The following is a 26,110-nucleotide window of genomic DNA, read 5'->3' on the forward strand; positions in this document are numbered from 1 at the left end:
GAGCATCTCCAAGGAAAATATTCAAACAATTCTGGCTGTAGCAAGAAACACATTTAATGGTTGCTGCCTTCTATGACTGTATGTAATTACCTGCTACACTTCCTGGGAAAACGTGACCTCATCTGGTACAGTGTGACACCTTTACCTGTTTATGTGTTTGTGCAAGTCAGACCTGAGAACGATAATTAAAGCTGGCCCCGCAGGCACCAAAAGAGATGCTACAGGCAGCAATGGGCACCTTTGATTCTTAAGGCATCATTTACAGTCCCTGCATTAATGTGATGGAACACACATCACCTGAACTGTGACTTCAAAAGGCTTTCCTGTGGCATTTGTGACCTGGCTTTTTGTGGGTTCAGAGGTGTCCCTTAGATCAACAGGCAGCACAGGGTGCATTGCAGTTCACAGAGATCCAAAACAGACCTGATGAACTGAGCGTGCTAGGTGCAGAATTTATTCTCAACAGATCCATCCTCCTGTGTGTGTCTTGCAGGAGCCATCTGCATCAGGCAAGCAGGGTGATTTGCTGGGGCACCCTGACTGGAATGCCACTGAAGGTCAGGGGAAGCAGCTTCCACTGCTCATACTGCCTCAGCCTGAAGAATTAAGGCCCTGTGGTAAACTTCTGGAATAAGAACACATACATAACCTCCAGCTGAACGTAATTATTTTTGCTGTCACCGGCACCAGATGCTGTAAACTTCCCAATACTTCCCTCACACAACAGGATGAACTTCGGTTAGGCCTACTTGCTGAGCATCTGCGTGGACCAAAGCTCAGTTAGTTCTAACAGGAGCGCATCCATCAAAGCAGTCTATGAACTGCACTACCTAGCCAAAGCTTTAGCTTTTTCTATGAGCTAAATAGTACCTGCTCTTTTTTATTCTCACTAAATTGTAGAACTGGCAAACAGCTCTCAATTCTTGTCCATATTAAAATAGACTGAAAACTAATCAATCTGATAAATATTTCTGTAGCAAGTCAGCTCTGACATCCAGAGGAGACAAGTGGTCTTGGAATACTTTCATTGTTCTCATTGCCACTTACTACTAAAATCAGGTATTTAAAGCAGCCTGTTACACAACAGCAGACAAATCTCATGAAAGAGTTTATTTCTATCTGTTATATAGCTCCAGAGAAGGAAATTATTTCCTAGAGGAAAAAAAATGCATTTATTCCATAAACACTTCCTAAAAAGTACGTAACTTAACTGCCAAAAAGAAGGATATCCTGGTTTCTTTTCCACTGCTCCCATGACCCTTTACAGAGCTCACGGCCTCTTTCATTCAGTAGAACGTTTCCAAGACAGAGTGCTGTTCTTCCTTTTTTGTAGTTGGGGCTGTCACTATTCTTCTTCATTTAGAAGAAAGCCTTTTACTCTGTCCAGTTTGTCCAGAACCTCACTGTAAAGACCAATCATCTGAAGAATATAAGCACCACAGTTATCAACAAGGACAGATAAAGTCGTATCATTCAACTAGATAAAACAACAAAGTGACAGGGAACAGAAGCAAGGCAACAGGTGGGAGACTACCACCAACTTTCAAACGTAGAAGTTCATACTGATGTAAAGATTTTGGCACAGATTTAAATGCAGTGGTGTACGAAAAACATAGTTAAATCAGTGTAACCAAGACTATTTTATTTATACTGACATAAAGCATAGTTTATAGCTGAGCCTTATATCAGTGAATAAATCCATTCACAGAGTCACAGAATAGCTGAGGATGGAAGGGAGTGATCTCAGTTCTTATTGTCTTAACTGATGTATTTAAAATGGTATAAAAATTGCAACCAGCCCTTAATTGCCTGGCTTGTGCATAGGAGAATGAGGACAGCACACACCAGCCAGGCTGCACTGCACTGCAATCAAGGTAGCAACATCAGCCAAAAACTGTAGAGAGAAGCTTAGTTGTAACGTAGTAAGAAAGTGCCCTTGCCTTCTACAGAGGTACTACTAGCCCTGCAATCTCTCCCTCGCAGGAAGTGGCTAAGCTACACCTGAAAAGATGAGCTTTCATGATTGCATTCACATCAGCTTAAACCCCATTTATAAGACATTAGCTTATACTAGAAACCAAGCTTGCAAGTATTCATACAACAGCTCATTTAAGTGAACTGGTACGGCACCTTGATTTTAGTGAAAGCAGGCCAGGCACACGGGTTCTCCCATGGCCACAAGTTGTCAGAAATTTATTTCCAGTCAGCCATTTACATGATCCCTCCAGTAAAAGGACACCACATTACTCTTTCTACTGACTTAAAATTTTCCTGGCCTCACTTTGAAAAAGTCTTTTAGCATCAAGCTCTCCAAAAATATTTAGGTACTGATCATCTGTAGTGGTTTCTTCACCCACGTCCATATCTTGAATTCAGGCCAGACATCCAATCCCACATCCTCAAATCCACCTGCTTACACTTACATGGCCTTCATAGCTTTTCTTCAGAGATCCTAAGTGATTGAGGAAACGCATTCCTAATCCACACCACTGCTCAGCCTCCTTATATTTACCAACAGTATACTGAAATATTCCTGTATTCCAGGCTCTTGTCATCAACCAAAGGATCTCCATCTCTGGGTAAGCATCCTGGAACAGCAAACAAGAAGCAGCAGCTCATCAGAAAATACACTATTCACTTTAAACCTGACAAGTAAAGAGTGCATTAGAGTTTAGTGGTAGACTGAGAAAAGAGTTGTTTTTTGTGGGGTTTTGTTTGTGTGTGTTTGTTTTCTCCTAAGCAAAGGACAATTCCTTCAGGGCCATGCTGTGCTGCACAGTTAATCCATACTACTGCCAAACAGCTTGTTTCCAACATGGGTAATGATGCAATTACCTATTGTTAGGTCAGAAAATACAATTCTGTGGGACTGGGAATGATGCTAGAACGGAAGCAAGCTTTCCAACAGCCCCTCTGCAGACAGGCTGAACTTGCTGCCACGGTACTTCCCAGTTTATCCAAACAGTACTGAATAGCAGGACACAGTTGCTCGCTACAGGTTATAAGCAGCAGTTATTTTGTCTTCAGAATGTCCCTGTGCACTGTGGCAATGGCTTCCCAGAGTGAAAGCTGCCCTTGTAACTGCAGAACAGAAGCCAGAGTACCAACAATACCTTGAACCTGGTGGGGAACTGATTCAACTGGGGAAAAGAAAGACAAGTCATTATTTATTTGCTTCTAAAATAGACACTGAAAATTTGGCCTTAAATGTCTCTAAAAAAGCCCTTAGAAAATCCAGGGAAATTCATAATTCAGTTCTAAATATCCAAGAGGCATTTCTTTTGAGGTAACATCAGTGTATCTTTTACTGAGGAAGTCTTAGCTGCTCCACATATAACACTATGTAATTTTCATTCTACTAATTATTCTCCAGTCTGATGAGAATTTTTTAAAAAGGTGCTCAGGATTATCTCCGAATTTCTCATTTTCCTGTTGAACTTACTGTGCTGCTGACTACGCTCAGAGCATCTTCAAAGTAGTCCCACACCTCCTGCAGTACACAGGCATCCAAGTCTGTTAATCCAGTCGGCAAAGAAAGATTAATCAAACTATGTAAGCATTTGCTGAGAATTGAAACAGAGCAAAAGGGAAGCATTAATTGCCACGTGCACAAACAGCTACTTTTTAGTATCAGCAGAACACTAACTGATATCTCTGTGATCGTCAGATAGACATGTCTACCTTGGTGCTTACTACACATAGCAGAAACATACATTTTCCGAGTTTCAGATCTCACTCATACGAACTATGTAAAAAGAGAGCCAAGAGCAGCAAGCCCTTCATTATTTTCACTGCTGGGCTCTAAAGTAACACAGAAGGAAAGACACAATATTTTCTAGGGTGCTACACATGACAGCAAGGAAACAGTGCCTTTCCTAACTTCACCAACAAGAACTAAGTAATCGGTATCCTCAGAAAATCAGCAACAAACACATGGTTTCCAAAACCACAGCTGTCTTTCTCAGTGTGAAGTAAGAGCAATATTAACAACTGCCTTTGCCCATTGGTTACTGCAAGGAACTTGGAAAGGAAATAAAAATCCTTTACGGGATACAAGCGAGAGAGAAGGACACACACCAGGTTGTTTTTTCAAATTCTGTAAGGTACAGTTGTTAGAGAGCCAGTTATACAGCAAAATTAATCATGTATGTACTACGGCATCATATCACTAACTTACAACTTATGGCTTTCTTCTCAGTCTTTTATTTCCTTTGACTTCATTGACTTTGAGATAGCTAGTTCACTACTGCAGGGTAGCATCTGAAATTAACATCTCCCTCACAAGAAACAGCCAGAGACCTCATTTCATTTTCCTTCCTCAATAGATTCATTTATCGGAAATACAACTGTTTCAGAAAATACACCAAGTATACAAATTGCGTTTAACACCTCTCTTAGGCAGTCATACTTGAGATGTACATTGGCTGGCCAGCAAGCAGAACCTTGTACATAAGCTAAAATCCACTTGTTCCAAATTGCAGGCTTTATTCCCTGTCAGCATTTCCAGCCACAGGCCCCTGGCAAAGTTATGTGATAACACTAACCTAAATTTCACAGCATCAATGACAGTCTGCTTCCTGTGGAGGTTTAGTGCACTCTTGAGAGCCTTCTTACACAGCACAGGATACCGAGCCGGAGATTCCATTGCTAATGCTTAAAAGCAAAAGAAAACAGAGAAGAAAAAAGAAATGACTGGAGCCAGACTTTAATCCCATCGGTCACTAAAATAAACTACAGAATGTTGACAGATCCCTTGTGATGAACAACCGAAAAGAGATTTGCCTAATGCCTGGGCCAGTCACAACCTAGTGCTTCTCTACTACTTTCTTACTGTGCACATCATCAATGAGGACTACAAATCAGAAGCACAGTAGATTTCATAATTTACAAGTACTCGCACTGCTGTTTACTGCTGTACTTCTGGTACAGTAACCCAAAATTTGGGGGGGGGGCACACACCCTCTAAAGTAGAGAGTATTGTTTTGTTTGTCTCCTTGAACATGAAAATCTGGATGGAAAAATTAGACAGGAGCAGGATGTCAGTGTGGTGTTTCCAAGCCCAGGTGTGTACTCCCTCAAGACAAGGGAGGTAAGCAGGTGTTTATTCAATCCTACAGAATGTCTCCGAAGATCTGCCATGATAGTTCTAAATTATACTCATCCTCCTTGGATGCTGCATGGCATGACTAAAGAAGGCATGACCAAAACTTTGTGAGGAAAGTACAGTACGGTACAGAGAAGTACTGTTTACAAATTAACTACACTAAGTTGAAACTGCATATCTATCTGAAGCCCACATCCTAAAACTTCTGTATTGGAGCGTGAATCAGCTAGGCACATTATCTGGCCTTTGCCAGTCTGGAGCTTGTAAAAGTTTGTCTGAATAAACTTTTCCAGACTCACAACCTATACAAATGTCTCAGGGTCCAGTAGTGGAAGGATGTCGCTAATTTCTGGTTCATCATTCACATAATACAGTATTTCAAAACACAGATCTCCTAATGTTGCTGAGATCCTAAGGATCTTTGCTTCAGGATTAAATATATATGGGTAGACCCATTTTCTGCGTGCTGCACAATACATGACAACCCTGGTCACCTCAAATGAATAGAAAAGAGCAACAAAAGCTAGTTTTCATGACTTGAAGAACTACAAAAGTACAAACGTAGTCCTTACATGCTATGATTTCTAGCGTCTTGACCTCTATTTGTGGTTGCTCCCATACTGACTCCATAAGGTTGTGGAGCGTTGGATCATTCAGTTTGGATCTTGCTTCAAATTCATAAAGCAGCAACAATGTGTCTGTTGGGTCTTTAGCAAAATCTCCTACAGAAGAGATAGAATTGCCTGTATGTAATAATTCATTGTCTTAAAGCCACGTAGTGTACCATAAGGTATATATTTTGCTTCCAACACACACAAAAACCAGTAAGGTGCTCAGGGTTAACAGTAGAGAAAGCTGAACTCTGAAGCAGTCTTGGACAGAAACCTCAGACGCCTCACACACAATTCCACCAACCACCGTGCCTCCGCACTCCCCCCTAAAAATCTGGGCTATCTGTAATCGCCCAAATTCATGCAACCCTCCTCAGCAAGGTAACAGCTACTAGGGAAGCCATTTCCACAGGCAGGTACAAACCTATAACTGAAAAGAAACCAGACTGCAGGACAGACAAGGAATGCCTAACAGATTTTTTCTACCAATATACTACCAAAAATGTGAAGTATGCACCCTCTAGGCTAACAGTCACTCAGCATCTCAGCTGCCAACTGAAAGCATGCCAGTCTCCAGTAATATTTGATCTAAATTGTCATAGAATAGTCAGGGACCAGAAGATGGGTTTGGGCACTTCAAAGCACGGTAGTGGGACCTTCTCAATTCTGAAATGCCCCATATGGGAAGAGACTAGTAAAAATTAATACAGCGCTAGAACAACTCCATTCTAGAGGGAATGGGTTTGGAGTTTCTTAACATTTAAGACAGTACAGTCAACTGAACTTCACTCTGAAAGATTGTTCCACGCTTCACAGCACCTATACAATAAAAAAGCCTGCAATAGCACACAAAACCAGTAGTTGGCTTTGCAAATTCTTTTATCATATTGCCATATATCCGCTTCAACACTCTTCAGCTGAGACAGCAATTCCATATGCCCTGTATTTTTCACGACAACAGTGACTAAGTCTTAGAGTTACAAGTGCCGAACAGACAGACTTTGCAGCTTACCTGTTAATTTCAGAACTTTCCATATGTCCTTGCATGCCTGGAGATGTTGAAGGGCTTGAGTCAAAAGCTCTGCCTATTTTACAAAATGTAAGAAGTTATTTTTATCATCATTTTAAAAGTGAAAGCAATATACATGTCACAACTAACAGGATCTTTATACCAAACTCTAAAACAAATTAAGAACTACCCTAACTAGTAAATCACCTACACCAGTTAGTTTTATGGGGTTTTTTTTCCTCTCTCTTTTTCAAAGACCTCCACATCTCAAACAAAGCCTCTTCACGCTGAACGTTCCATTGGTCCAGAAAGAACCATATGAGTTCCTAGGGGACATCATTTGCTCCCAAGCATAAAATAGTGCTATTGAGACTGACAAACCACTAAATCCCACAACACAAATTACTGTGCATTGCTGTCCCCAAAAGTAAGTTTCTACAACAATCAGTGTACAGCAGACTTCCATACTTCCTTCATAGCCACTGTACATTTCCTTTAATCTTCTTACCACAGTAAGTACAACACCCCCAAAAAAAGAATGCATGCATAAAAAGTGAAGAAAAATGTGAGCTTTATCACAACCATACTGGTAACTACTTTCAGGAATGGCATAGTACTAAAAATACAGTAATTACCAATGAATGTTTAGCAGCAGACTCCTGACATAATACACAAGGCAGACTGAAATTGCTCTAAGAGAAGGTACTGCCACGAGCCTTTGCTGATCTAAATCTGTTCAAATCCACTGAAGTCAACCGAACTAATTTACAGAAATCTACCATTTACAATAGGCTGGAAAGCACTAGGTGCACTGATTCTAATTAACTATGAAAGGTTCCCATGCTTACCTTCTCAATATCCTGTTCTGAGTGTAAAAACTAAGACTGCAAAGATCAAAAGAAAAAAAACATAGAGCAACGCCCTACCTGTTCGGAAGGTGTTACTTGTTGTCTCCCCCTTTCCAGATCAACTGCAGCTGCCATTAACAGGCACGTCTTCTGAGCTATTAGAACAGCTTTGTCTGAAGGACAAAACTGGGAAAACTGTCACCAAAAATAGGAAAAGGTTTTGAGAATCCTGCCATTATAAAGGAATTTGCTGATGAACAGAGTCTCCTCTATGACACTTTTAGTAAACAGTCATGAATAGTGCATATTCATATTGCAATTTTACTTGTACAATTACACAAGATTATTTAAGTGTAAAGCAGTGTTGGAGAACCCTCTCTACAAACACACACAAGACTGGCAGTGTTGGTAGAAGTTCTGTACGGAGATCAGGGCTGGTTGGTTGTATTAATGTTTATATTAATGATACAGTTTCCAAACATCAGAATCCATTTATCTTAGAAAGTTCTCACTGAGGTCTAAGGTTTTTATGCCATTTTAAGCAGTAGCGCGTAAAGTATGACAATAATGCTTACATGTTGTATTACAAGTCAATCTCCTTCTGACTAAAGTGCTCCATCTTCAGAGCATACAAGCACATCTCCAAGGAGATTCCTGATGCACCCATGTAACTTCCAACAGAACTAGACAGATGACAATATTCCTCCATCAGAATCACTATTAGCAAGAGTACATACCTTGAAAGACAGCAGAAAAAAATCCCTCATCTTTTCAGGGCAGCCCCTGAACTGTACAGCTAAGTTCCAAGCTAACAAAGACATAAAAAAATGAAGAGTAAAATAAAAATCTTCAACATTACAGATATTCAATTCTGATCTGTAGTAATAGGCAGTTCACATTCTACAATTACATTTCTTAATCAAAATATCATCAGCAGCTCATATAACAACAGCAAGAAATACCATTATTAGTGATTTGTGAAAATAGCTTATTCATGCTTTCAAATTTTGTCCTAATAATTTCACCATAACCAACTATCCATTCTACCACACACCTTACCCTTACCTTACTTTCATCTTAATTTATTCCTTAGGACATGTTTTTGTAGTCTCTGAACTGTTTATTCTGTGAGTGAAAATGCTGCCTTGGGAAGGTCATGGTCACCACAGATTCCATTGCAGTCCTGTTACTATATTTGACCTCTGTTGCTCGTCTCCCCTTTGCTACTCTTCACTGGAGCATGGCTACACTGTGAGGATGTGTGCAAAAGCTCATCACAACAAATGTCTTGTTACTGATTTCAACTATTTTCTCTCCTGCATGCTCTGGCAGAACCAAGAATCTGAAAAACTGCTTCAACCTGTTACCCTTACACTTTTATTTGCAGACAGGAAACGCACTGACTCCTTTACCAAAACAGTGTAACAACATCCACCAAACAGGGATCCAGAGACACGCTGCGGATAGTGCTCAGGACAGCACCACAGGAGCTGCATTTCCCACTGGGAAACACCTTGTCCCCGCTACTGTTTGCTGTTCAGATTTCACATACTGCAGCTCAAGGGAAACTCCAGGACGGCTGTTTTAAGGGACTAATCCAGTCTCTCTGGGTGGCAGATGTAAGCTCATCCTGCACCACTCACACCAGTACACTCATCTGAACTTCCTAATTTTTATTTTGCCTACATAAGTACTGCCAGTTTGGAGTATGCATGTTAAGTTTTTTTATTGCTCTTAGTGGCTTTTTTTTCAGGCATTGAAGAAAACCATTATTCTTTCTGTTTGCGTGATCTTAAATTTTGCTTCTGTAACAGAGTCTTGGTAGTGAAGGTCTAACTAAGAGAAAAATGGTGAACTCTGAAGAGTTGTCTCATGGACACGCAAAATTCCTGTGGTGAAGGGAATAATATATCAGCTATCCCATCAGTCAACAGACCTCGTGTGAGTATTTGTGTTGATAACTGACTTGAAATATGAGCCATATCAGATAGCTTCAGATGACAGAAAACACAGTGGAAAAACTTTAAGACTAGTTAAGGCAGAGACTGCCAAAGGTGACAAGTCTTACAAATCTACTACATCTTTAAACACTTCTTTCTTCCTTAAGGTCTGGCTAAGTGGAGGCAGAGGCAATTTGGTTTAGATTTTGAGAGTGCAACCTACCAACTTTTCTAAACCAGTGAGCTTCCAGGATTCTCATGTCCACTGTAAATTTCTCGTCTGTGAAAGACTCAGCAAGTCTCTTGTGAGCTGCAGAAAATGTGTTGGTCAATATGTAAGTAACACTTAGTGAGCACAATAAAAACATTTCCAAGTCTAACAATTAGACTACAAAACAGAGGTTTCCAACACTCCAATATATTTCCTGATGAAGAGCTATTGTTGCAACCTAAATCTAACCTAAATATGCTTGACCAAAGGGGCTTATAAAAAACATCAAAAAGTGCCTCAAACAGCATTTTAGATAATATACACAGGACTGCCATCAAAAATATCCTCTTCAAAATTACAGAATCACAGAATGTCAGGGATTGGAAGGGACCTCAAAAGCTCATCCAGTCCAACCCCCCCACCGGAGCAGGAACACCCAGATGAGGTTACACAGGAAGGTGTCCAGACGGGTTTTGAATGTCTCCAGAGAAAGAGACTCCACAACCTCCCTGGGCAGCCTGGTCCAGTGTTAACACCGGAACACTTAAGTCTAATACAGTGGAGTTTTACTTAATTTCACAAAAAGCTGAGGGGTTTCAAACTTAATAACAGGTTTGAGGCCTTTCTTCAAGGTGTTAGGGAATAGACTGTCTTAGCTTACTGAAAAAAACTAGGGGGAAAAAAAAAGAAACAACTTCCTTAACAAAAGAACCTTTAATTAATTTAATTCTAGTCTTCATTCTCTTCTCCTAGCTGCAGTAAGAATGGCTAGTGTAGAAAAAGTTCTACAATCTCATTAACTTACTTGTCCAAGACAGGAAGAGAGTGGTAAAACAGATTCAGTGAACAGAAGTATTTATTCTGATGAAGAAAAGTGCTTTGTAAAATTCCTGCACCTTTCCCAATGCAAACAAGACAATTCTTTTTCAAAGGGCAGCACAACTTAAAAGTGGGAACCAATTCTAACAAGCCTCTCCCATCTTTCAGCAATTTGCTATTACTCCTCGCAGTTTTCTAAGCCTTCTGGGGCAAAAAAAAAAGGGCGTTAATTTAAAAAAGGCTCCCTTTTAAACAGCTAGAACAGAAGAGACCACTATTGGCATATAATTAATGCCAGTAGAAAGTTATGCTGTTAATTCACTTTATAAAACCAAACTTCTTCCTTTTGTGGCAGCCCTGCTACTAAATATACTAACTTTGTTCCTGCCAATGCAGTCGGAGTAGAAGACTGTCACTTGAAGCCACCCAGGCTGTGGCTTGTACCCAAATATCTGTTGTTTGCACACATGGCCTTATGAAGGATTAAAGGGAAACTGCCTAGAAGAAACTGCCCCTTTGTCTGAGAGAACCTCCCAACTATGGGCTTTACTACAAACAGTTTTTCCAACGCTAGACTGCAAGCTCTCCATAGCAAAACCCTGTAGCAATGAGATCTGATTTCATAACCCTGTTGAAACTCCAGTTTTAATTTTCACTGACTTGAGTGGGAAGTTGGGAACCTAGACTGAAATAAGGAGTCTAAACTTTTGGTTGGTAAGGACCTAATCATATTATAAGATGTTCACAGATGGAAGAACTACAGAAAATGTAAATAAAAGCATACCCAAGGTCAAGTAAGCCAGCACTGACTTGATATCATCATCTCTGGAACAGAGGAAAAAGTCTTAGAAAATGTTTGGTTAACTTTTTTACAAGAGAAGACATTATTTATGTTGGAATACAACATTTCCATAATTATGGATATAATCATTCGTCCCCTGACAAACAACTCTGGCATTAGAATCTTCTAGCGTTTGAAGATGCAGAAGCAGTACTAATGATCTGCAGTCATGAAGGTCTCTGCAGGGTGCAGCAGATCTTCTCAGTTGTTGGAGCTCTGCATTAAACTTCAAACCCCACCAACACTACACTGTTTTCTTGATGGTGAAAATCCAGCAGTACAGTTCTCCTACTTCTAAGCCAACACACTGTATGCAAAGTGGCTCGTCTCCAGCAAGGGACGTCCCACTCTGAAGTTCTCACTCAGAACTTCTGAAAGATACCACCTTCTAGTGTCAAAGAGGTTGCTCAGCTCACATTGCCCATCAAAGATTTCTGACAGTCTGGCGTATTAATAAGAGAGGAAGGCAAGGAGCAAATATTTAAAGGAAAGGTTATTCAAGTAGAAAAGATGTTACTATGTGATTTCATTAAGTCAAGTTGGGAAGTCATCTGGGTGGACTTCTTACTAGCAGAAAAACTAATGTCTTGATTACTCTGCAAGAAAATAAGCCCACCAAAAAGACATTACACTATTTCTACAACATATCCACCTTAAGAAAATGGTTTTGCAAATGGACTCACCTTGTCTCTTCATGTTCTGCCATAACCTTTGACAACATAAGCCGAACTAAACATCTAAATATGAGAAAAACAAGCAATGAAGAAACAAGATTTTTTTTTTTTTTCCAACAATATACTTTAGACTAGTTTTCCAGAAAGGACCCCACTTTTCTCCCTTGTGCTATCAGCCTGTGGAACTCACAGAATAATTCAAAGTGTCAAAATAAGAATAAGAATACACTATTTCCCACCCTACTGACATATTTTGTATGTTACTTTGTTAAATCATGTAATATGATAGGAAGTAAATAAATGTACTTTAACAAAGGCTTTAAGCAAATATTGGAATAAATATATCTGTCTCACAATATCTGTTTTACTATACATGATGGCATACTTCAATAAGAAGATACCGCTTCATCAGAGGATACAAATGAACTGGTATTTTCACCAAATATATTGTTGCAATCTCATTAGAGTCACTGTTGGTCATCTGCTTAAATGGCAATGTAGTAATAAAGTTCAGAGCAACTAATACTATTTGTTTGGGAGAGATTTGGAATATCTGTAGATATTAAGAGTTCAGGTTTGATGTACATCTGCAGCACCAAAAAGACTGCTAACTAATCTTTCATCTACTCTATTTTCCACCTCCCGCAATGTAACAAATTATTTTTTAAAAAGAAACCAGAAAAATGTATCTTTCCTTGTAAATATAGTGAATTCTCACTTTAAAGCTGCAAATAATTGTCGGCAGTTTTGTAAATGTTCAGACAAATACTCCAAAGCTTTGACAGCCACAACTTGTTGTTCATTCTGAAAAGAAATTAGAAGGTTCTGTATAAACTGCACTACCCCAGTTACCACCAAAAAAGGAAAAAAAAAAGGCAACAGCATATTCTGAAAGTCCATGGAAAAGGAAAAAGAACAAAGGACTCTGCACAGAAGAGCCTCAGAGTCAAGAAAAAAGTCACAAGGAGAGATCAATCATATGATTCCAGGCACAGAGAGCCTATGGCAGGAACAGCATCAGCACAGGTTGCTGAGGCTTTCGTGCCTTACGGTGCTATGAACAAAGCCCTAAGAGGCAACCAAAAGCCTCTTTTAATTATACCAATCAGTCAGTTCAGACATCACTCACATCACCAACCAAGAGGCAAACGGGAGGGACAAGTGACTTTTCAGTCTCTCATCATTAACTTATGTGTATTTTGGGCAGAGGTTCCCCCTAGCACATTGAAAATCAAATCCCAGAGGCAGAAAAAGATGAAACGTTTTGCTAAGGGGAATTTTACAGAAATACATCATGTCATTTCCAGATACCAACATTTATAACTCCGAATCCTTTATTTTCCTGAAGAAATATTTAAAAATACAATTTCTTTACATGTGAAATTGATTTCTACTTTGCATTATACAACACATTTAAGTGAGACCTTGGTCATGGAAGCATGAAATACTTAGAAATGCAAGAAATAAACAGAAATATTAAAAGTATGCCAGGTCACAGAGGTTACAGATGTCCTACTTATATCAATAAATCAAAGACAACGTTATCTGCTCCTACCTCTAAAGCAATTTGGGCAGCTAAACTCAGGAGGTTAGTGCCTGTATTTTCATCCACTCTCAGCTTGTCTTCATGTTGAGATGACTTTTCTGCTAGCCTCCCCATTTCAATAACCGCTTCCACAGCTGAAATATACATAGGGAAAAATTAGTTTTATTTTACAGAAGCAGTTGGAAGGTGGAAAGTTCTACTGTTTTAATGAGGCTTTAGAAACGATTTATGAAAGGCTATAATTTTATTTTTTAATATGAAAAACCAAGACAAGAAAACCTGACCATACAAGCACTTCTCTGCAATAATGCATTTCTTCCTAGAGAAGTGCTTTCCAAGCCACTAATCTAAGGAAACAAGGATGCCATACAAATGAAACTCTATCTCACATCCTTAATTTTGTTCTGCTAAATAACTGTTTGTCACCAAAGACAGAGGACTTTCTCTAATACATTGTCTGGGCGTGATTCCAAGCTCCCACATCTTGGCTTATGCTAAGGGTGCTGCTGCTTTTATGTTCACACTGTGCTGTGGTTCCCACTCTATATTATGTGAGCAAATTATGCTGTCATTAAAAAGATGTATAGAGAACAATTAATTGGCGCAGAACTCATCAGAAAACAAGCTCTGCATGTTACTCTGTATTTTAAGTAAGTATAGACTGTATTTCTCAGTTTTCATTACTTGAAATAAGATCCTCATTAAAATATGAAATGGCAGAACTCATTATAAAGAAGAAAGTCTACGGAAATATGTCATTCTGTAAGTCATCTTGATAATTCACGTATTTTCTGGTAACTTCAGGCTCTACTTGTCTTGAGAAATTAAGAGTAGCAATAATGGTTCAATTAAGGTTCATTTAGCTCAGTATCCTTTTTCTATATTGTATATGCATACAGAAGAATAGAAACAGTAAGTATACAATGATTGTCACCCTGGGATGCTACTATAGCTCCTGCCCATGGCAAGATTAGAGACTTCCTAGCCAGAGGCTCCAGCCAGACAATATCGGACATGGCAACAGACTCCACATCTTACATATTCTGTGCAAAACACATCCCACTCTGACAGTCTGAATCTACAGCCTGAGAGTCTCGATGTCTTCACACACCCCCTTCTCCTAGTTACCCTCTGTTGTGCCTTTCTCAAGATAAACAGTTTAAATCTGCTCAGTATTTTCTAATATATCCATCACTACTTCTCCTTGTAGTGGACCCTTTATCTTCCAAGTTCTACCTTTATCGGTATCTTTCTCCATCACTGCAATCTTATAGACACTGAATTTAGTAAAGATGCTGTTTGGATCACACCTCTCTGCTTCTTTAACTGCCTCCTTAGCCTATTCGCAGAAAAGATTAAAGGAAATCAGTACAATGACCTCTTGAAATCAGCAATGTAATTTAAAATTGAAGACATCTAAAAGGATACACAAAATGTTAATGGTTACATTGTTGATATTTACATAATGATACTCAAGAAGTCTGATTTGGTGACATCTTCCTTGGAAAGAAAATTATATGAGGAGAGCAGAACATGGCACCAAAGGCTGACAAAGACCAGACTGAGAAAAAAGCGAATTCCTCGAAATTTGGGTTGCACAATCAGAAAGCAAGACAACCCCTGAGAATGCTGAAAAATTAAACTCCCTTCTGTTGCTTTGAAAAGTTCAACACCCCCAAACCAGACGGTCTAGATAAGCTAAAGCAGGTGCACTTCTCTGCAGAGGTGAGGGCTAACACATTGCCAATGGGAGCTCTAGTGAGACATTAACATTTTTCTCGCCAGGGCTAATCTGTTTTGGAGAGAGGAGGAACTCTAATCTGAGAGGAAACCTGATATACTGAGGCACAGTCACACAACTTGCAGACTGTGTCCCCCATTAGAATGACAGGCGATACAAGAGACCCCCATAGCAGAGAAGATGATGAACATCTCGCTGCCAGGGGATGCAAGACAGGCACAGACAGTTCCCTCTCTCAAAGCAGAAGAAGTACGGTAACAAAGATATTAAGTCCCAATGACACAGACACAAAAATAAAAACAATGCAAATACATAAATATGTATACATATATATTATATATACCTTGCCAATTTGTTTCAGATGAAGATAGCAAGAAGCCATGTTCCTCTGCAACTTAGCCAAGTTCTGATCTATCTGCCCAGGTGTGTAGAAGCTGACAGAATAATTGTACCAGTGAAGAGCTTCAGAATAGCTTTTTGCCTAAGAAAGTGAAATTAAGCAAACAAACAAAAAAACAACCTTATTTGGGTGATAAAACTGCCTATGTTTGCCCATTTTTTTTAAGGTCATAGGAAATGAAAGATTTAGATAATGAAATATATTCTAGTGTAACCTTTCCCCCAGAAGAGCCATCATTGGTCCCACAATGCAGCTAATATTCATTAGGAGAACTGGTGCTTTACCTATTCCCACTTTTCCCTGATTCTTACAGCCATTATCAAAGACAGGATGCTGGATTAGATGGGTCATTCATCTGACCCAGAAAGGACAATCTTACGACTAAACACAAAACAGAAATATTGTTTCAAAAAACCTCTCTCTTCATGATACAAACCTCATAATGTTTGGCAGCTCTGTCCCACAGCATGACGTGCAGCTGGTTCAAGGTTTCAGGCAACAGGTGTTTCCCAGTATAATGACCTGAAAAGATGCTGCAAACCATCACTTTACAAGAATTTTAAGAAGCTCGACCAATATGGTCTCGTTTCCAGCAGATCTGACAGTCAAAAAAATACTACAGTACTACAGGTGCAGCAGACCTGAAAAAGAAACTGGTTTTCAGCTGCTCACACGAGGACATGCAACCTGTTTTAACACCAACACACAAAACCACATTCGGTTGGATGGAAAAAGGATTAACGTTACACAGAACTTCTGATAAATCTTTCTAATCCCACATGTATCGGTCACACAAAGTCTACACTAAGAAGGAAGAATTGTTCTAGCAAGTGAATTTAACCCTGAGCTTTATCATGATTGTCATTCATTATGGAAGTTGAGAGCTGCCATGCAAAAGAAACATATGGGAAAACAGACACAAATAGAAAGAAAGATGAGAATAAGCAAAAGAATAAAAACCAGAATTCAATACTTTAGCCAACTAAATGCAGCTTTGAGTAAATAGCAGCAAAAGATGGATACAGACCTATAATAACTTCTTCAACCTTCTGCTTAGCAAGCAGCTCCCTTTTATTCTGCAACAGGAACTCGATGTGGAGCAGGGTAATTTTTCCAAGGTCAGGCGAAGACTCAAATCGTTCAGGAACAGATTTCAGAAAATCAAAACCAACTGATTCCCTGTTCATACAGATGCATTTTTAAGAGGCTGCACAAGAAGAGCTGTTAATTTTCCATTCTAAAGAATGACATATTCACACCATACAGTGTGTTTCTCATTAATACTACTGGCACACAATCACACTGACAAGAGTGAGCCAAGGTATTAATTTACAGCAGTTCATCTATTCAGTAGTAAATTCCTATTAGCACATGCTTGTTCTACAGTATTCACAAGAGAGTTTGCTCCTTGCAATGAAAGAGTAAAAATTTACTGCAAGATAGAAGCATATACATAGGTAATCATGATGGAGCATTCAACAGCGTGAAATTTCATGCTTCAATTTGTTTTGCAGTAACTTGTTCATCCTCATACTGTTTTTCACAAGAATTAATTAAGAATGAATAAGAATTAAGGACTCCAAACTTTCATACTGAGGGTTGGTTAGTTAATATGGAAGAAGCATTTCAATCAGAGAATCACAAACTCATATATATATATATATATATATATAATTCCAGATATATTATTCCATAAAACTACATAGGGAGAATCTTATAATTCCAAAGAAAGGCTACAGCATTCCAAATTCCCCCTCAAGATAATTTCACACCCTGTTCTGCTGCTGCCATAATCTGTATGACATTATTATAGAAATACAGGCTCCCTCTGTTTACCTACTTCTGTGAGTTTTTAAAACAAAGCACCATTGTATAATAGGTGTTCTTTGCTTATAAAGGAACATGTACAAAGCCCAAATATTGTGTTCACCCCACTCAGTGATGCTTTTATACCTTCCATGTTCCAGGAGCAGCTTGGCAATATTCACACAAAAGTCTAAAGACATGTCATTGTGCAGGAATTCTGCAACAGCTAGACAGAACACAAAGCAGTTGAGATTATTCAATCAGTTTAGACACTTAACTGCTCAATTTACCATTTACCTCTTACAGCTGCTTTGAAAAAAAAACAAAATAAAAAGGAAAAAAAAAACCCACCACACACAAACCAAAGGAAAAAAAAAAGTGCAAAATAACTGTTCTAAAACCAAAGGAAGAATAAAACATGCCTGCTGTACTTTGACTTTCCTTTTGCTGTACTATTAATGTAGTACTGTGGAAAGGCAACAGACTGGTAGCCCTGGAATTCTCACCCTCTGTCTGTTTAAACAGGAGCAGCACAGGCATTATCAGCACAAACTTTTGCCTCAAGCTGCTTTCCATCAAATTGTCTCATCTTTACCCAGCAGGAACCACTTAAGCCTGAGGCCAGTGCTCAGGCTGTGTGGTGGTATCACACTGCAATGGGAACTACTTAAGCCTAATGTCTGCAGCATCAGCTGTTAAATTGACTGGTGCTGATAAGCAGGTATCCCTTTTAGACCACTTGGATAATGTTTAAAAATTGTCAGACTGTCCTGGATGGTTATTACCAAGATTTATACATTTGTAGCCTGAATGAGATAAGGAACAACATAGGGATGTGACAGTTGTTAAAGGAAGCGCTTCTAAGGTACCTGTGTACAAGTGCACAATTCAAGATTTTAGCCACATCCCAAAAATTTAGCAGGAGCCTTCACTCTAAAGAAAGAGAAATTGCAGTGCGTGGATAGAACACTTCTGACAGCCATGAAAGAAAAGACAGATATCCACTCATTTATAAACCTGCTTGAAAAACTGACCGGAGTCTTAGTGCCACTAAATATAAGCAGAGTGTGTTTTGATGGGCAACACTATGGCGTCTCAGTCCCAACTGCAGAACAGAAGCCAAATACTGTAATGGTAGGTTTAGAATAGCTGTCCACTTGAACGCTGGCTGAAATTCCCCAGGAGCAATTTGAAGTGGAGTTTCCATTCCTGCTTGTCTGGCAGCATTCAAACCATTCAGCTCTCTGCAAGAAATTCCTCATCTCATGCTACATTTGTTTCCTAGAGCATTCATTAGGCATCTGATGCTTTGCAGCCACAAAGAGTACAAAGCCTCTCTTCCTTAAGATTTCATTTTTTATGGAAATAAGTTTCTCCTGATACATTACCCTTTTTATATTAACGTCTCCCCAAAAACTTTCTTCTCTTCTCATGCCAATGGAAAAATCAGTTATCTTCAAATCACAAGTTTGAGGAATAAGGAGAAAAGAGTGTATATGATCTAGATAGGCTAAATAAATTCTGGTAACACACGTTTATAACAACACACTGATCAGCACTTTATGTCTCTTGGTCAAAAAATCTGCAAACAGCAGTGTTTCACAAGCCTTTCTTCTGTGCTGACTGCGTAAGAAACAATTCACCTTCACCCTTTTTTAGTAACCTTAGGCATATGTCTAAAATAAACCACACCTCTACATTGCTGTATTTTCACTGTCTTTATTCTAACAGGCTTCAGTCTTCCTATTTCCATCAAGTCTATTTAAATTTGCAACAAAAATTAGTTCAAACTTACATTAGCACCTGGATAACTCCTCTGTGAGCACTGACTACTATGTCTCACACTGCAAAACCAGAATGATATTTAGCTAATGAAGATTCCTCTAAAACACACAAGAAAGGGATTTTTCTTTCTTTTCTATCTACAACTCAGGACTTCTTACACACGGAGTACTATGACCTTACTGTGAAACCTATATAGATCTGTGATACCTGAGTTGATATCTTCATCTGATGCGCCACTTTTAAGGAGAATTTTAACTTTCAAAAAAAACCCTGCTGGATGTATTTTCTCCTGCACAATGAAAAACAACACATTACTTGGACAGCTGTTTGTAGAATACAGATCCCATGAGAGCCCAGCACATTCATAACACAGACAAATATCAGGAAGTTACACACACTCCACTATATTCTTCAGTTCCATTTTAATGACTGAAGCAAGAGGTAAGTAACTGGCAATATTATATTTTCTTCTTAAATGAGATGTGCATCTTTATTATTTATTCTTATACTGTCAAAAGACCCGGAGGACAAAGCAAGCAAGAGATACATGTTTCTCATTTTGCTGTGGCCCATTTCCAATACTTTTAAATAGAAGCTGAACAATACTGAACGATAGAAATGTTTCCTGCTTTTCTGTGTGTGAATTGGTTGGATTACTCCAGAATTAATATGAGTAGAATTTAAAGTAGCTTATAATAAAACAAAACTTAGAACAACAATGGGAGCAAATGGAAATAATTAAGACAGCTCTCACTAAAACACTGCACATTTCAGAGTCTAAAATAAAAAATGTCTAGTTTTCTATACCCTCACACAATACTAAAACATTCATTGTCAATTGCACCTCAAAAAGTTCTGTGAAACTAAATACAATAAAAACTGCAAAGGCCTTAGATACGATAGTAGCATACTATTTGAATTATTAAATCGCAATGCCTTTTATCTTGATCTCGCGAGCATGTGCATCATAATCTGTCTGAAAACTTTAACAGCATGTAGAAAACTGAATTTGAGCTTTTATTTATTTAAAACAGGATTTATACTTAAAACTTGCTTCATATGAAACTGATAATGGAAATCTAGCTCATTTTTCAGGTTCCAGAAGAAATACAGTCATTTTAGTAAAGTGCAACAGCTAATTTAATTGTTTAAAATAAGACTAATGCAGGATGGCTACACAGCTTTCAAAACTGAACTCTGTTTGGCACTTGCTCAAATATTTGTACAGATAATGAGATGGGGACCCAAAACGTAGCATGGACATATTGATTATAATCCAAAGCAAGACAAAAGGTCTGGTGCATAAAAAGCCAGCTGCTATAAATCTCAGGTAGACCACACTGTAGTTTATTCTGTTTGTACAGTTTTCATTAATATGTGCCAGAGAAATTTTAGTCATATCATTATCAAAGGACCTGACTATTAATAGATATGAGGCAGCAAGACAGCTCTACATCTACATGCAAAAAAGTATCTCTCTATAAAAAAGCTGTCAACACCAAAGCATACTTCTGAGTATGAAAAACCAAAGCAAAGCAAACACACCTCCACGTGATGTCAAGGATAACATAGAAATGATTAATGTGGTGCATATTATTATGCTAATAAATGCTTGAGTTTTGACTACTGCACACCATAAATACAGTAACACACTACTACCTGATTTGCCAAGCTTATAGCTTTCAATGCCTTGTCAAGATACAGATTGCAATCCCACTCAAAATAGGCTGTAGCCAACAGTCGCAGCACTTTAGCCTGGAAAGAAAAACAAACTGGAAGTTTAAATGCCATCTGAAGAGCAGGAAAAAATAGCCACACATGAACATACACATGAATACAAAAGACTTAAAATTTAAGGTCATGAACAATAAAAGTTCTTTGGGTCAAAAGAATGCCTGCCTGCTATCAGTATAACTTATTGCTCAGTTCTGAAGCATATCGAGTCTTCAGCACTGCAACTCACACAGGACATGAATCAACTAGAGTTCAGAGGAGAACAGAAGGGTAGCAAGGAAAATCGGGGATCTGGAAAAAAACAGAATGAAAGCAGACACTGAAGGAAGCCAAAGTATAAACTTCACTGAGAGAGGAGAAAAAAAAAAAACAACAAAACACCACAACAACAAAACAAAACACACAACACAAAGACTTACATAACGGCCTTCAAATACATAGATAATTATATAAGGAGAAAGAGATTAAAATCTTCTCCATATTCACTGGGGGTAGAGGACAGAGGAACACTTACCAGAAATTACACAGATGTGAAGGATGATGCCTTGAAAGAAGAGGGGGAATGGAAGAAAAGCTGGCCTTTCAGGGTCCACTTCAGCCTTACATTCTACAATTTAATTTTTTGAAATAGTAGTACTAATAGTGGTTTAAGGGCACCCATCAGTGACTGAACTCTCAGACTGATGCTCATAGCAACTTTGCCAGACTTCATAGCAGACAGCACTGAAGTGGAGGCCAAAGACTGGTCAGGTTTGGCACAGCAGAGGCAGATGATACAGTGGAGTCAAGTTAACAAAATCCTCCTATTTATAAACAGCAATGTCTCTATTTCTTACCTGCATTTCTTTGCCAACAGAATATTTCATGTCCATCTTCCCAATGTCATAACTCTGGCTATCAATGATAAGTGCAAGTTAGAATTTAATGGGATCACAGAGATAAATTCAGACAGTCTTCTGACATGTGCAACACTCCTACCCTTTTCCATTTCTTAACCAGTTAAATCACACAAACTAATCTCAGTACTCACTGACTAGAGAAAATTTTGCCTTCTTTCTAAATGCCCACATTAAAAATTGTACTCAATCACTGTCTTCAGCCTGCTGCACAACCTTCTATACCATCTCCTATTCAAACATTTCAGTAAGCTTTATCAGTTTTAACCACAAGTGTTTTGAAGAAGCAAGTGTTCTCACTCTCACCTGACATATTATATGGTCATACACAGCAGTTATACATGATCTAGTCTCAAGATCACAGCAAATCAATAGCAGAGACAGAAAGGAAACCTGCGAGTCATGATTTCTCATTCTTTTTCAAAAAGTTAAATGACAGCACAAAGGACCACCCAGTAGAAAGCACAGTGGTAATTCCACTAAACCGGATTTGATCACAAATGCTGTGAATGAAGAACTGTTAGAAAGAAAAACAATAACTGGGCATTTGTTTTCTAATCTAATACATTCTAAGTACAGGAAAGTCTTACACCACTAGGTGGAGGTGCATCTCTTTCGCTGGATAATTATTTGCCTTTTGCAAAGGCTTATTTCCTCTTCATAATTTTTCATGAAGACTCAATATTTAATTTTCCACAAGAATAAAATATAAAACATAAAATAATCTCCAAAGCACCAGCTGTAATTAATTCTAAGCATTTCTACAAATCCTCTTTGGCAACATATGTGACCAAAACTGTTTTTAATTTCATATGTTGCCATTTGTTTTCTTCTGACTAGTTAAAAGAAAAGAACGAGAAGAAATAAAAACAAATTTTATGAACTGAGGCTGTGAGCTTGGCATGAGGATACTCCTCCCGATAACCAACATTTTTTCTTCCTTGGTAGTACATTACTTATTTGGATCCTACCCAAACCACCTCTATTTCTTTTTCACCTTGATGCTTCTGTCTTCCATTGGTCAATGACTTGCTCTCAACGAAGAGACTCCTTTATGAGAAATCCAAATACTGTTTAAAACACATCCACTTAAAACCAGTCAGAAGAATTTGTCTAGTCTTTTCTGAAGTTTTGAAATCCCTTCACTATCACTTATGAGTGACACTAAAACTGGAAAGAGCCTCTTCACAAGAATCATCTTTTTGGAAGAAATGTTCGGGAGAGAATTGTCGAGAACTATGGAAAGACTTTCATTCCAATGGCATGAAAACCGATGTGGAAAGCAGATATAAATGGCAGGCAACAGAGTAAGACAGTCACTAGGTATCTGCTCAGCTAATTCAGTTCAGCTACAAACTTGTATTCTCACACTTTAATTAAACCTCTACTTTATCTTGCTCCCCCCCTCTCCTTCAAACGTATTTTTACATCTCAAAAGCGGGATTTTATTTTGTTTGCCTTCGCACGTTACCTGAGCCAGAAAGAACTCTGTTCATACTTCTTCCATTCATAGGTTTCCACTCCAAAATTGTAACATAGGATTGACAGGTAACAGGTCTGCAATAAAAGACTCCTGTTTCTATAACGTACATGTAAAAACATCATTAGACCTTTGGCACTCCAGTCTCTGGTTCTTTAAAATGCATTTTACTTGATACATCCACTGTTATCACTTCTGATCTTATACAAGGAGATATTGAACATGACTAAAATGGAATTGTAATTGTGTGGGAAAGTGAAACATCATTAACCAGTCCAGGACACGCAAAACAGTGTGATCTTTGAAATACATGAGGTAGCATAGTTCCTCAGAAATCTCAGTGAAAGCATTAGAAATGTGTAAAACAATCAATAAAAATTAAAACTTGAGAGGAAAAACTGGAATATTACAACTTCCTTTTTTAAAACTACAAAGATGTTTTACATAGTTAAGTGAACAGGTCTCTACCTCTTCCATGGTAGTTTTCTTCCCAGCACATCTCTTTGGGGTTAAAAAAAGATCATCCACATTACAAGTCTTAAGAGAAAACTGGTTTTGAATGCTTGGTTATTCAGAGCACTACTGCGTTCTGCTCTATCAGGCAGCCCTGGCAATGTCTGTTCATAACAACTTGTCTTTCCTTTGAAATTATTTGCAGCTGTCATATGTCATCCAAAGAAGAGAATGAAAAGCCATTTTATATGCTAACAGGCTACCAATATTTACATCCATTTTGGGTCTGCAGTAACTTTCTTTTCCAAGTATAAATGATGCTTCTTTCAAGTGACTACAGATTTCAAACCCTCGGGCAAGAAGTAGTGAGGTAGCACAGCATCTTGCTTCAAATTTATTGTTTTTCTCATTGTAATCCAGAGACAAAAGCACAGATTCAGTATGCATGAACAACAACAACAAAATATCACCCTCAGATATGAAACCCTTACTTTTCATAACTGTATTTATGAACTTTTGCTTTCCAAAAGAGAAAGGTTACTGTACTGAAGGTTTCACGCAAAGTGTTTAGCATAATGCTGTGGGCATACTGTGGCATACCCCAGTCATTTACTTGCATGCTTTGAAAAGAAGTATTTCAAAGGATAATTAAAATACTGTTTCAATGAATTACTGCGTTCAAGCATAACACTAAATATTCTTATAAACCTGGCACCTCTCTGAACAACAAATGTCTGGAACAATTCCGGCATTTCACTCTGCAGGGCAAGAGTTCCCAGTTACGGTTCATAGACCACTGATGATCCACAAGCCGCAAATCCTCAGCTGATCTGTGGTACCACACGTTACCATAACGCAACCACCCCCTTGTGATGTTCTGCAAGTGCTCTCTGGTACAACAGGAGCCTGGACGAGTTAAGGACTGACAGCTACCTAGTGGTACAAAAGTTTTGAAGTCACTCAGCAATCACTAACTCTTTCCTTTTTCCTCATTGTTTAAACACCACCACGAGAAGTAAATTGTCTCTCTCATAATCAGAAACCTTTTCCTTGTCTGCATTGGTGCTCCTGGTTTGTGAAGAGCATTCATCACGAGAAGTTTGATATTATTTAATGAAGGAGTTTAAGCAGAAAGCATGAAATTAAAACTAAATGAGGAATAGTAATGCAAGGATCCCAGTGAGCATTTTCAACAATTCACAGTGAACAGCTCTGCTTTTATGTTTCGAATAAGAGCTAGACCCCTGCAACTTAGTCTCTCAGATGCACTGAACACCACCCGCAGATCACAAAAAATAAATGCAACCAAATTAAACTCCAAACATATTTCCCATATTTCCCTTTCAGAATTCACAACTACCCCTTTTAATTTTATTACCTGTACCACAGAGACAGCAACAAAATAATTCCTAAATATTGGGAAAACATTAAAGTAAGCAAATGAAAATAAAAGTGGGAAAGTTTATTCTGATGTAAACATATTAGATTTTTATCTTTGCAAACAAAGAGTTAGTCTGCCTATGCTAGAGTTTGTTTTCTCTGGACATTGTCCTGTGACAAAAGAAGTATAAAAACACAGTTTAATGCAATGGGAAGCCTCCATTCATAGCTCTGCAGCTTTATGAAGACAAAGATTAGTACTGAGGATAGTGATAGACTTGCATACCAAAAACTTAGGAGCTCAGCTTTTCTCTTGTCCCATCTGTTTATAGACAAAAATTCACGTGGGTACAAGTGAATAAGTAATACACAAGATCAAGACGTAAAATGCAGCTGGTTCTGTAGAAGAGTAGGTCACTCATTCAGTTTATAAAGCTTTTTGCCTTGCTTGCTGATCTGTCTTCTCTCATTCGTTAGTTTATTGTTCTATTTTCAATGATAAACTTTGAGAAACAAGAATAAAATGAACTTTGAAGACAAAACCCTGCTGTTTTCATGCAAAATTTTTAGTAAGAAAATCTCAAAGAAGCAACCAATTATAGAAGAGATACACAGCTCAGAGTACTTTAACACATAGAGAGGAAAGCAGATTTTCAAAGTTTGGAATGATAAAGAAAGGATGATTTCACTTACCTCTTTTGGCAATTTCATCAACATATCTTTGCAGCGCTGCACACACGTCACTGCTTTCTGAAAATCCCCCTGAGCAACTGCCTAAGAAAGCAGTAGAGCATGCCAACAAACTGTGAACAACTTGTCTTTAAAATTCATT

At 38.4% G+C, this 26,110-nt stretch overlaps 1 protein-coding gene across 5 annotated transcripts in view; it reads right to left on the reverse strand.

Annotated features, from left to right (window-relative positions):
• Positions 1 to 1,091: 1,091 nt before the first annotated feature.
• The window catches only part of TEX11 (testis expressed 11), a 30,991-nt gene continuing 5,972 nt past the window's right edge, over positions 1,092 to 26,110 (reverse strand). For 2 of the 5 annotated variants that reach the window (XM_065077694.1, XM_065077696.1), the window contains 23 exons: positions 25,972 to 26,052; positions 23,437 to 23,522; positions 21,906 to 21,963; positions 20,995 to 21,090; positions 19,543 to 19,624; positions 17,698 to 17,776; positions 16,772 to 16,923; positions 16,181 to 16,266; positions 15,688 to 15,825; positions 14,840 to 14,942; positions 13,613 to 13,737; positions 12,776 to 12,861; positions 12,067 to 12,120; positions 11,327 to 11,367; positions 9,736 to 9,822; positions 8,310 to 8,380; positions 7,651 to 7,767; positions 6,728 to 6,800; positions 5,677 to 5,826; positions 4,545 to 4,653; positions 3,443 to 3,563; positions 2,424 to 2,588; positions 1,092 to 1,420 (listed from right to left, as the gene is read on the reverse strand). In XM_065077694.1, coding sequence (XP_064933766.1) covers positions 1,346 to 1,420; positions 2,424 to 2,588; positions 3,443 to 3,563; positions 4,545 to 4,653; positions 5,677 to 5,826; positions 6,728 to 6,800; positions 7,651 to 7,767; positions 8,310 to 8,380; positions 9,736 to 9,822; positions 11,327 to 11,367; positions 12,067 to 12,120; positions 12,776 to 12,861; positions 13,613 to 13,737; positions 14,840 to 14,942; positions 15,688 to 15,825; positions 16,181 to 16,266; positions 16,772 to 16,923; positions 17,698 to 17,776; positions 19,543 to 19,624; positions 20,995 to 21,090; positions 21,906 to 21,963; positions 23,437 to 23,522; positions 25,972 to 26,052 — 2,235 coding nt within the window. In that variant the 3' untranslated portion in view covers positions 1,092 to 1,345. The remainder of the gene's footprint in view (positions 1,421 to 2,423; positions 2,589 to 3,442; positions 3,564 to 4,544; positions 4,654 to 5,676; positions 5,827 to 6,727; positions 6,801 to 7,650; positions 7,768 to 8,309; positions 8,381 to 9,735; positions 9,823 to 11,326; positions 11,368 to 12,066; positions 12,121 to 12,775; positions 12,862 to 13,612; positions 13,738 to 14,839; positions 14,943 to 15,687; positions 15,826 to 16,180; positions 16,267 to 16,771; positions 16,924 to 17,697; positions 17,777 to 19,542; positions 19,625 to 20,994; positions 21,091 to 21,905; positions 21,964 to 23,436; positions 23,523 to 25,971; positions 26,053 to 26,110) is intronic. The other 3 variants (XR_010475663.1, XM_065077695.1, XR_010475664.1) reach the window with 3 other exon arrangements.

Source organism: Columba livia, chromosome 12 (genome assembly GCF_036013475.1).
Source record: "Columba livia isolate bColLiv1 breed racing homer chromosome 12, bColLiv1.pat.W.v2, whole genome shotgun sequence".
Classification (NCBI taxonomy): Eukaryota; Metazoa; Chordata; class Aves; order Columbiformes; family Columbidae; genus Columba; species Columba livia.